This window comes from Gymnodraco acuticeps, unplaced genomic scaffold, assembly GCF_902827175.1.
Source record: "Gymnodraco acuticeps unplaced genomic scaffold, fGymAcu1.1, whole genome shotgun sequence".
Classification (NCBI taxonomy): domain Eukaryota; kingdom Metazoa; phylum Chordata; class Actinopteri; order Perciformes; family Bathydraconidae; genus Gymnodraco; species Gymnodraco acuticeps.
Genome location: NW_022992351.1, coordinates 9,945,498 through 9,957,597, shown reverse-complemented (window position 1 = coordinate 9,957,597; position 12,100 = coordinate 9,945,498). Strand labels below are relative to the sequence as shown.

General features: G+C 38.2%; 1 protein-coding gene across 6 annotated transcripts in view; it reads right to left on the bottom strand.

Moving 5' to 3' along the window:
- nphp4 (nephronophthisis 4) overlaps positions 1-12,100 on the bottom strand; it is a 210,465-nt gene that overhangs the window by 88,939 nt on the left and 109,426 nt on the right. For all 6 annotated transcript variants that reach the window (XR_004568358.1, XM_034209256.1, XM_034209257.1 and 3 more), the window contains exons 9-10: positions 5,203-5,421; positions 4,423-4,555 (exon numbers count right to left, since the gene is read on the bottom strand). Coding sequence is in view for 5 of the 6 variants with exons in the window: in XM_034209256.1 (XP_034065147.1) it covers positions 4,423-4,555; positions 5,203-5,421 (352 nt within the window). In the remaining variant the exon portion in view is untranslated. The remainder of the gene's footprint in view (positions 1-4,422; positions 4,556-5,202; positions 5,422-12,100) is intronic.

Here is a 12,100-nt window from a genome sequence, read left to right as displayed (position 1 = left end):
CCCCCAGTTCCAAAAAACAAAGATGGATTGGCCATCACTGTGGGTCTTCAAAACTGCAGTCCACAAATGTATGGAGGGTGTTGCAGTGGCCTCTTCAATGTGTATACAGTCTATGGTTAATTCCTGCCAGATTATCGTGTGCCTTTCTGATTTACAGACATTTGCCTGACTGAGTTTGACCTGTTATGACCCCCGGTGTGCCTTTTGATCTCCTACTCTCCAGCCTGATCCCCTATTGGATAAGATTGCATCATACCACCTGCCTGCCCTGTTTCGCCTCCTGACCTTAAGTAAAACATTTATTTTACCGGCCTGGTCTGAGAGTTGTGCTTTTTCAGTTTACACTAACAATGCATGATATGAATGTATAAACTTTTTTCAGTAAGAAACAATTATTCATTCAAACTGTCACATGTTTTGTATTTTAGGAAGAAAATAAGCTGAACTTTGAGCACACCAGAGGGTAAGAAATGCTTCAATGTAGTATGCAAAGATAGAGGATTACATATTGGATAGCTCTGATAGCAAGTTGAACTGACACTATTATTGTTAACATCATCAATAATGCTTCAAAAGTATTTTTTCTAGTAATGTATACCAAAAAGCATATGGCAATTTGCAATTGTGATGTCATCCTCAGAAACTGAAGAAAGTCCAAACCAGTAAACACATGTTTGGATAGTCAGTGCACTGTGCTCGTTCTACGTCGTATCTGGGTTTATTGGCCGATCACAACCCAACTTTACTGCCACCTAGGCTACATTTGCTAGTAAATGATAATGTATTGGCTATAATGTATTCATCAGTGTGAGGGTTAGGGTTTACAAGAGGTAACAAGTGGCTTGTTTTTTCTATCCAATATCTGGTTCAATGTGAGGCGCAGATAGCGTTCAATAGGAGTAAGTAAACAAACATCAAATGCAAGAATTACATATTTTATTCTAGCTATGAATGTGTTATTGGTCTAACTGAGCTATCTGCGATGAAAAGCAGCACACCTACTGGCATATCCATGTGCTGAAAAACAAAGTAGAGGATGGTAAAGGCACTAAAATGAAGGAGATTCATGATATCATTTTTGCCCAAAGTTATTCAGGCTTCTTGGGCAAATTTCTGAGGACAATTAGCGACTGATTTAAAAGTCATTATTAGACGATGGCAAACACTTTCTCTACACATCCATGAAGTAGGCCCTGATCAACGCTATTGTTCTTTCCTAATATAAGTTAACAGCATCATTAGAGGGGAAATCATTGAGAATACAACCGGGGTCTGAGTGGCGGTGTGTTGTGTTTACTACACTTTGAATCAACTCCCTGACGGACACAGAGCAGCAGTTAGGGCTTCAGTAAGAGATGCAGACAGTGGCTCGTCATTTATATCTGGCTGTGAGGGGGAAGTGGAATATTTAACCAGAACTTTGTATCAGCGGGAGGCCTCTTTAAAGCTCGGGGTTCATGAGTTATTTTTGGAGGGATATCGTGGAACAGTCATGGCAAATTGGGAGCGGCGGAATATAAATCACAAAATTCAGCGGCATACAGCATCTGAAGAAATAAAAACGGGGACTTGGTTTATTTTCTTAAATCCCTGCAATAGATTTGGTGAGACATGTGGCAGGTGTGTGATGTTGGTGAAAAGTTTTCAATCAATCAATTAATCAATGTTTATTTATATAGCCCAATATCACAAATGTTACATTTGTCTCAGTGGACTTCACAGTTTGTACAGAATATCAGTATGACAATACTGATTTCAAATGCACACTGAAGCTGTTCTGCTGCAATTACAGTATGTCACTTGTATGGATAAACAGTCATCATCTCATTAGCTGTGAGACAAGTTATGGAACTTGTCTCCATATGTAAAGCTTATTTTCATTCGTTCGTAGTATTTTGATAGTATGATTTATTTTTGAGTTAATGTTATTCAATCAAGCCTCAAACTGATGGCACTTGTCCCTATAGCCTGTTTTAAATTGAAGTTGTCTGAGGTCCTTACCACCAGCTGCTCTTGCAGTAATAAGTAGTGTACCTTAGTGTCCCAAATGTGCACAATGTAGTGACTGCTTTTCACCTTTTTCTTTACTTAGTTATGTTTTCTGTATTTTGTATGTCTGTGTTATGTGTAAGAACGTGTAACGTTGCTGCCTTCTTGGCCAGGTCAGCATCGTAAATGAGATTTTGTCTCAATGTTTTCATCTGGTTAAATGAAAATAAATATATATAAAAAAATATATATTTACATCTTGTTTTTTAAATATTTCAGATTCCTCCACGTACCACTAGCTAGCGGGAGCTGGCGTACCACAGGTTGAGAACCATTGGTCTAGATCAGTGGTTCCCAAACGGTGTGCCGCGGCACACTGGTGTGCCGTGAGGCAAGTCCGGGTGTGCCGTGGGATTTTGTGACAACCATACGTTATTATTGCAATATACAACTACACAAAAATAATTTTTTAATTTACTATATCAGTACTTTGTAGGTTTATATGTACGTAATCTGCGCGACTTGCGCGTCCACATCTCCACGTGCAGTGCTGCATAAACATGGCTGAGTCAGCGATAACTTTCGAGGGGTGGAGGTATGCCCATTACTTTGAGTTCGTCCGAAGAATAGACAGGAATGTGACGGTGAGGTGCAAACTGTGTCCAGGCCAGAAGCTGTTATCCACTGCTGTAAACACCACGTCAAACACCTGCAAAGAACACATGCTAAGGTGAAGCTACCGCACACGCTATTTGTTGTTTGTTTATATCACATAGTCTGTTCTTCTTCTCTGTCTTCCGGTTGTTGCCTGTTTTGAATGACAAATACACACTACCGCTGCCTGCTGGTAAGGAAAGTTATTGCCACTCACGCATGCGCAGTTCGTACGTGCTCGGCGAGTAAAGTAACGAGTAAAGTAACGAGTTACTTTATATAGATAGTAACGAAGTAGTGTAATATATTACTTTTTTTTAAAGTAATACATTTATAATTTATAATTTGTAGTTCAGGACCATGGACAATGCAGCTTCTTTGACAATTTTTTTTGACAATTCAATTGACAGTTCTCTGTGCTGAATTTCTGCTGAGTTTCCTTTTCCTCATTTTTAATGTTGTGACCTGTCTGGTGTAAATGAGTGTGTTGCTGCTTTGATGAAGCCTAATTTGATAACGTTTCAAATTAATTTCTGAAATATTTCGTAATATAGTTGTCTGTCACATTTTATTTGGCATTAGTAAATAATTATGCACATTTACAGATATTTTACATGATATGAGTGATAACACGTGTTATAAGGGCTATTTTGCACAATAGGTGTGCCTTGAGATTTTTACTTGTCCTTTGGTGTGCCTTGGGCACAACAAGTTTGGGAACCACTGGGTTAGATAATGAAAACAATTGGCAACAATTACTTTCATTAAAATAATTGTAATAAATAAAACACTAACAGTGATTGCCTCTTTGTGTGTGGTGAGCAAATGGTTTTTTGATTACAGTATAAATGTTGTTTTGTAAAAAGATTTACACCAACAAATATGGGTTGAAGAAGAATATTTCCTTAAATAAAACATTCAAGAAAAAAATCTATATATTTTGACTTTTGAACTTTACAAGGCTCTTCTTAATTAAAATATTAGGATCACATGAGAATCCAATTCTTATGCAGAGAGCACTGAAATCTTTTTTTTCATAAAATATAATGCTTATTATACGAGAATGGCCCAACATGTATTCACAACTGTGCAGAAACACAAGGTTTGAACTAAATGAATGGACATTCAAAAACATTGGAGAGGGATAGAGTGGGAAATAAAACGACAACTTCAATATATATCTCATCGATAACATCTGTTCTTTGCTCCATCCAAAATGTATGCTATCACTGACACGCTATCACTGAAAATACAAACATCATTGCTATCTGTACTTTTAGATGCTTACTTCCACCAGTATTTAAAGTAAAAACTAATGTGTTAGTTGTTGTCTATGTTCAAGTTAAAGTTGTACCCTTATAGGAGACATTAGGACGAAGAGGCAAAATAAGTCTCGTTCAAGATCAAGAGGTCCTATTGGACTGCTAAAGTCCTCTCCTAGCACTTTGAGTTCATCCCTTTATTCCCCTCAGACCCCAATCATGAAACGTGCTAATCATGCAGAGAGCAGGTGCTGCATTTGAGATAAACACTGCAGAGGACGGGCTGGGTTGTTGCTCAGAACTTCGCCTGATTACACCTGGGTGTTGTTGCACAAAACAATTTGCAGAAGTGGACCACATTCTTTCTGGTCCAATAAACAAGAGTTAGACAAAGACATGAGGGTTGTTTTTAAGCAGTAAAGAGCAGCTCACCTTATTCTTGGAGGGAAAATTAGCCTTTCCAAGAAATTAATGTATGTGCTTAAAAAGTCATTATGGATTACATGATGATATTTACCCCTCAAAGGTGATGAAGGTGATCTTCTCTGACGTGACACTTCCTCCTGCTTTGTCCTCAGAGAGGCCTTTGGGCTGGAGGCCTTCCTCTCCAGACTGGACGACAGCCGAAACGTTATGGTATCCTTCCCCTCCTAGAGAGGAGAACGTTTCACACATTTCACACATTTCACACATTTCAGTGATATAAAAAAACTGTCGGAAAACAGATATGGAGGGACGCACACAACTGGAATGGATGATCTAGCAGCGGATAAGGAGACGGTGTCGTGGAGTTATTATAGTATTATATATATAAAAATATCTGTGTGAAAGTCACAGCTGAGGAGCGAAAGTTGAAGTCATCACACGGTGACGACTTTTGCACCCTTTGAAATGTTTGACTTTCAGGAGTGTGCTGTAAACTGTGATGATTATTAACAAGGCAGGGTGATGTCATCTTGACTGTTACATCTTTTTTTTAATTTAGCTGATTTTTATCGAAAGCAACTTACAATAACTGCAATCAACTTTGAAGATAAAAACTCAGCTTAGCTTTAAACAAGCTCAAGTGTACATACAGCAAGATTTGTTTCCTTTTTCTTTTTTCTTGGTCGATATAGACAACATATCCTAGTGTAAATGACCACATAATGTCAAAGAAAGTAGAATGATCAATCATGTGAATGTGTTTGTCTTTAGAGAAACGTCTATGTGAGTGCTCTCAACAACACTGTGTCGTAACACATTTTTAATGTAAGCTCTTTTTGACAGGGACATGCCTCCGCTGCGATGGTGTTACCTGAGCACTGCCTGGAGGCGAGAGGGTGACAGGACTCTGGGTTTTGGCAGACATCTCTGTGCTGTAGACCATGACTCCGTGAGGGTTTGGTTTTGCACCTCCTCGCAGAACAATCTGTATTTCTTCCCCTTTCCAGTCAGCCGGCTCCTGGAAGGGGAACCAGATCCCCCAACGAACGCACTGCAAGAAGGCTGCTCGGGATGTGGAGGTGGCAGACAGCTGTGTGACCAAAACCAGACACAAGATCATAATTAGAGGACATTTAGACACTGATGAGATAATTACTGTGTTTATATAAGGAAAAAAATGTTGAATAACCTTTTCGTAACTCCACAGGGAAATATAATAATGTTCAAAGCTACTGTATATAAAACTCTTAGCAGAACATGTTTGCTGTCATTATTGGTATGGAATAAGGATTCAAGAGAATATTTATTTCATGTGCATGATGAACAGTAATAAGACAAGACAACCATAGTGCCACCACAAGCATGTTCACAATTAAAAATACTGCAAAATCACAATTTGGTTAACATTTCATTTCATCAAATCAAATTACTTGTTATTTATATCGCCCAATTCACAAATTATATATTTGTAAAAGAGGGCTCTACTGTCTGTACAGATCAACAACACTTAAATAACATAATAAAAAACATAAGAATTCACAATGTAGTTCCTGGAGTTTGCTACTAGAATAATTACATTTTCAAGTTTAAGGCAATTTATACATCAATTATTTTAGTATAGAACAACATTATAAATGGTTTATGCATTATTAAACTCTAAAGAAAAAATATATACATTATCATTAAATTCTCCAATGTCCATGTTTTATTGTTATCACAACAATTATTATTAAAAGCTTTACAATTCCACTGTGTACTTTTAGTCTTGTTATTGTTCAGCTTTTTTCCAATTCACAACTGACCTCTTAATGATTCCCCCCCCCCCCCACAAAGAGTGATTGTTTAATAATAGCAGCTGTATTAGAAGGCCGCAGGTCTCACAAGCTTTGGATTCCTCCAGTCCTTCATGGGGCTGTAGTGAGCCTGGGTTGATTGGTGGAATCTTTTTTATTGCCTTAAAAAGTCAGGAATGGATCAAACTGTGACATAAACCTATAATAATAGCTAGGTAATGTTAGCATTATTAGCTTTACCTTTAAGGCACATGTTTAGCATATTGCTGTAACAACATTATTACATTTGGTCGTTAGAAAGATCTCCAGTAATGATTGACAAATTGACTGCATTGTACACCACTGCAAACACAAACAGTATATTATGCAGTGATATGTTTCAATCTCACAATGGCTTTTAATTAGTAATTGCTTTCAGTCTTGCAAGCAGTGTGCCATAAAAATACTGGTCCAACCAACAGAGCAGCACTAAGAGCTCTGATAGTTGATGCATGTATATGTTGGCATGAGTCTTATGTTGGGTCAGTGGCACCCTCCATGTACCAGGAACCTTAACAATGCGCATTTGCACATTTTGAACATAGTGGACGTATGGATCATCAGTGGAAAAGTTAGTACTCTGAAGGTGGGTTTGAGAAGATGTTTGAATTGGCGTCTTGACTTGTCTTTTTATTTTTCAAGCTTAGGAAAAGGGAACATCTGATATTAAAAAGATGCAGTAGGTTACGTTTTCCAATAATACCCAATGGTACTATTTCAATACCATCCCCCATTATAGGAACATGTGTGGCACCATGCAGCATCGGGGTTTCTGATGACAGTTTGCAGTATGATGAAAAACCTTCATTAAGTAGATCGTTCCCTAGCTATTTCATGTAGGGTTCATTCAGATGTTATATTTAAGGTTAAAGTGCAAATCATATCTATATCACTGGGGTGCAACTTTAAAAACTCATGAGCCTTTGCGTTATTACTGTAACTACATTTCTATGTACTCAATAAATCATGTGAATTATTTTGGAAAGCAATGTGAACATTTATCACAGAGCTTTGAAACTAATGTAGTGCAGAGGGTTTGTATATCGTCACTACTGACAAGTCTATATGGTCAAAGCATTAGGGGCTTACATTGTAGGTCATATGTACAGTTCAAAAGCAGTTAATTGTGTTTAAACATGATTGAAGATCATTCCCATTGCACATCTACTCCAGTCATCCAAGGAAGAACTTCCTCATGGGACTGGGGGGCTTTGCTGAATCGAATAATAAACTGGTGAGCTTCAGACAATTGTAATCAATCACATGTGGGACAGTATAGAATACACAACACGTCCGGTAGTCCACAGCGTTTCAAGACATAGTATTTAATGGTTCGCTCAATGCTTGCAATTCCCCAGAGCACTTTGTTTTTTATCGTGCAATACCACAATCCAATCCAATAGTTCTTTGTTGATATAAACATCATCTGTATTCTGAATGCCATGCAGGGTCCATAGGGTGGTATTATGGACAATAGGAACTGCCTTCAGTAGTCTTAAAACAGATTGTCCCAACAGAGATCTTTAAGTGCAGTTGGAGCATGAAATGCAACTTCCTTAAGCGATGAAACAGCCCATCTAATCACAAGCGAGCATTTTCACCTTTATTTGATGGAAGCGAACTGGGAATAGGCTAAAGAGAGAGGGGTATAACAGTAAGGCTGAGCATCGGAACCCTATATCATAACATATATTGCCGGGAGTAACCCAGTACCAATGTCTTCTCTAGTTAACATTACTTGCATTTTATCCTTTTTACCAAGGTCTAGAATACAAAAATTGTGGCCAGCCTAAGGCACACCTGTGCAATAATCATGCTGTCTAATCAGCATCTTGATATGCCACACCTGTGAGGTGGGATGGATTATCTCGGCAAAGGAGAAGTGCTCACTGTCACAGATTTTTTCAGGTTTGTGAACAATATTTGAGAGAAATGGTTATTTTGTGTATATAGAAAATGTTTTAGATCTTTGAGTTCATCTCATGAAAAATGGGAGCAAAAACAAAAGTGTTGCGTTTATATTTTTGTTCAGTGTATATATATATAGCACCAAATTGCAACTAATCTATATACTGTCACTTTCCACATTGAACATGTGCTCTTTTATTAAATAAACTAAACGCTTTCATTTTAAGTTGTGAGTTTAGTGTTTTGGACCCTAAGAAACACTGATGCATTAATCAATAACAATAATCCCCCCCCCCAAAGCACCCCCCCAAAGCAGTAAACCTAGGGGACACACTGCAAGTATACTTCGAATAAGGATCAAGCTAAATACAATGTTTTTCTTCTCATAGATTATTTTCAGTCATGGAATGTATAAATAAAAGTGTTTTGAATTTTTGATTGATAACTTATTTTAATGTTCCCTTTTATAAGTCCTACAAATAAAGTTTTGCTGCTATCAACTTATGTCAGGCTACTTCTGCCTTTACTTCTTCTAAAAAACAACAGCTATTATTCACACGGCCAGAAGACGTCCTTGCCAGTTAAACAAAAGAAGCCCATTTGAGGCTTTTAAACAAACAACCAATGCTGTCTGTTTTTCTGATAACGGCATTTTCAAAATGTCAGATTATTATGCAAAGTAACCGGGCGGTCTAGTTAGCTTTCTAACGAAGCCCAAAGTGTTCGGATAGGTTAATTGAGCTGACATTTGCACACCACAATTAAAGTACACTTCAGAAGGGACTAACATTGCTGAATGTATAAAGGTTAAAGACATTTCAGCCTCCCTTTTTACAGTAGACAACTACAAAATGTGCTTTTTTCATATACAAAAGAACAGATGAAATGTAGAATTTAATTAGCATGCCATTGTCCATTTATTTCTTGCCACAGCTAAAAACACAATCAACAGTATTGTTGGTGCAAGTCCATCCCGTTGGTTTCCGGCTATAATTTGACCCCCAAGTAGCAGAGACATTAACAGCTATGTATTAGAATTCCAACTCCAGAAATATATGGCAGCCATAAAACAGATAGCAGCATCATGTCCCCCCTTGAGGCATTGTCTGTTTTTCCATCTCATGGGGTTGAATTAATAACATGGGAAACATTCAATCAAACAAGTCTATTTTCAAAGTGATGATTTTGTAAAAATGATCCAAGAAGAGAGAGATAATTTTATGGCACAGGAAGTAGCCGATAAAAAATTAGAGGACAATTTATCTGATGGGTTTCTTCCGCTTTTTTCTCTGTCTCTAACATGTCTGTGCTCCCACGGAACACGAGGGAAGGAGCAAGATGAGTTTCTAGCACATGACCCAACACTCACTCCTTGTATTATTCAATGAATATATTTGGTTGCAGGGATTATTCGGGAGCAGTGGTGCCAGCGGAGAGAATGAGAGAATGAGAGAATGAGAAAGACAAAGGAGCAATCAAGGGCCTCTTCCACAGGGACGCCTACGGCCTAGGAAAGAGCTTTTATCTGTCCCACACTCAACGCTTATCACACACTTTCAGTCCTCCAATCATGGGTAACTGAGAATGGCTATGTTGAAAATTGCGAGTGAGAATCTAAAGGAAAAGAAAAACAACCATCAAAAGTTCCCACAACTATAAATCTTCCAATGTGAAGAGAACATATATGAAATAACTGATTAATGGTCTAAAAGGAACATTTCAAAAAAAGTGTCTGCGATCACAAGAATGGTATTAAAACATTTACAGCACTGAGTAAGGATTCCCTTTTAGGCGTAAAGCTGGTGGAGACATCAATCACATTCACGGTTTCAGTGCAGTGGTTTGGAAACGTTGTGATCTACATAATGAACTGCATGAAGTGCTGACAGCTAAGGCTGGCGAACAATAGGATCACATGAATCTCAAAGAGAATCTTAAGTTATGGTTTTGCGTAAACAAACAGGGATAATAGCTTGATTTAAAGCATGGCAGAGGATTCACATTATGCATGTATTCCTTGTACACAAACAGTCCACAACATACGCAAGCTTAAGAATAGCAATATGCCGTTTCTTGATTATATGACAGAGGAGATCAGTGTTACAGTCACATGCGAGTGTAGGCGGTTTTAATGGAATTGTGGGAAAGGAGCCAGTGCTGTGGGAGGTAGTTAACAGATGTATGCATGTGTTGAAGGCCTCCAGTGAGAAGAAAGTTGCCTGGAGGGTCAGACACATCGACGCATTCGGGCACCACAGTAACTCAGTGAGTGTTAATCAATTGCAAAAGCCTGGTGGTGACAGCAAAGAGACATCAAATCTATGGCATTATATTCCAGTGGAAATAGAGTATGAATTCTCCCACTTGCACTGTTTTTTTTGTATGGTCAGGAAACATTTGAATTTATTAGGGAATTTGCCGTTTGAATTAAAAGTTTCCTTTAGAACTGCTCGCTGTGGCACTGATCATTATGTCGGACAAGGCAGGATGATCAATAGCCCATTTCGCCAAAGTGTGATTACACTGTTGATTTAAGTTTATAAAGGCTATATTTAAACTAAGAGTCATTAACGTTCACTCTGCACAACCCAGTTTCAACAGTGCACTTGGGAGAAAAAATTGAAGCAGTAGCTTAAAGCAAAAACAAGGTAGCAGCAAACTTTTTCATAAAGTTGTTCTGAAAACAATAACAGGAGATGTCACGGCAACACATAATTGCTCCAACTGGCAAAGTGTTTCTAAGGGAAGAATCCATCAACCTTGTTTAGTAAAATGTATAATGGTGCAGCATCTCAAGACAAATCAAAACAATTGCCTCCGTTTCAAGAATACAAGGTGGAAGCAAGATATATCATGTCTGTAACCTAGAGCAAGAAAAGGAATCATCAAACTTTTGGGGACACCGTGAAGAGGGGGAAAAAAGGGAAAATTATTAAAAAGGTGACAGACGGCGAGTTTGCACTTCAAAGACAGCTGAAACCCTTTTTCCCGGCAGACAAGAAGAACTGGAAGTAGAGGAACAAGTCAAAGTCTGCGCCACTCACTAACTCAAAAAGATAGAAAAAAGGCCTTTTATATAAATAAAAACTAAACCTGTTATGTCAAGTAGCCCAAGTTTGTGATAAAATTAGATACAACAGTTTGCAGGAACCCAGTTTTTGAGAAACTCATAGAAAATGGCAGGGTTATCAGCGACTCAACAGTGCAGCAGGAATTAATCCTAAATTAAGGGGATGTGAGCACTGATGGGAGACGGAGTCTGACAGTTATTACTATTACCTCAGTCTGTTGGGCTGTTCAAGTCATTATTTCAGCCAAGACCCTGTGACAGGCACCGGCCCACAGCTCCCGCTACTTATTCTTCGCAATGAGACGCCCTGAAGGAAGTGAGGGTACATGCACCAAGGGATCATTAACTTAAGAGCACTAAACCACTCACATTTCATCCATGTGCACAAGTCATCCAAATGAACCCAGCAGGCTTCTGTGCTCTATTCAACTTGCCAAGGCCAAATAGGGCTTGGAAGAATGCTCTGTCTCAGATCTAGCTTTCATTTATGGTAGTTTTTCAAGGAGATGTTCATGAAAGACATGTTCACTGCTCAAGTCACTTTGAATGTGAGGACTTTTTATCTCTAGCTGGATGCTCGTTTATTATAAAACCTCAGGTTGTACGCGGCGATGAGGATTAAACTGCATAAGTAATTAGGGACTCATCATAGGGACTGATGGATGAGCCTTCACCTATGACACCCTTTAGTATGACAAAAGATCATGAAATCGGTATCACTGTCAACAAAGTAAAGTCATTGACATGTTTATTAGACCCTGTTCCTATCAAAATGCTGAACTTTCATTTTCTCTTTCACAAAACAACAAGATTAATCAATAGGTCTCTGAATACTACCATTATCTTAATACTAACAAAACATTAGATCAATTCCAGTCTGGTTATCGAAACCAACAATGTTGGTGTCCTCCTTTGTTAGATTTGCATTAATAGAACTAATCTTAGCATTTTCAGTCAAT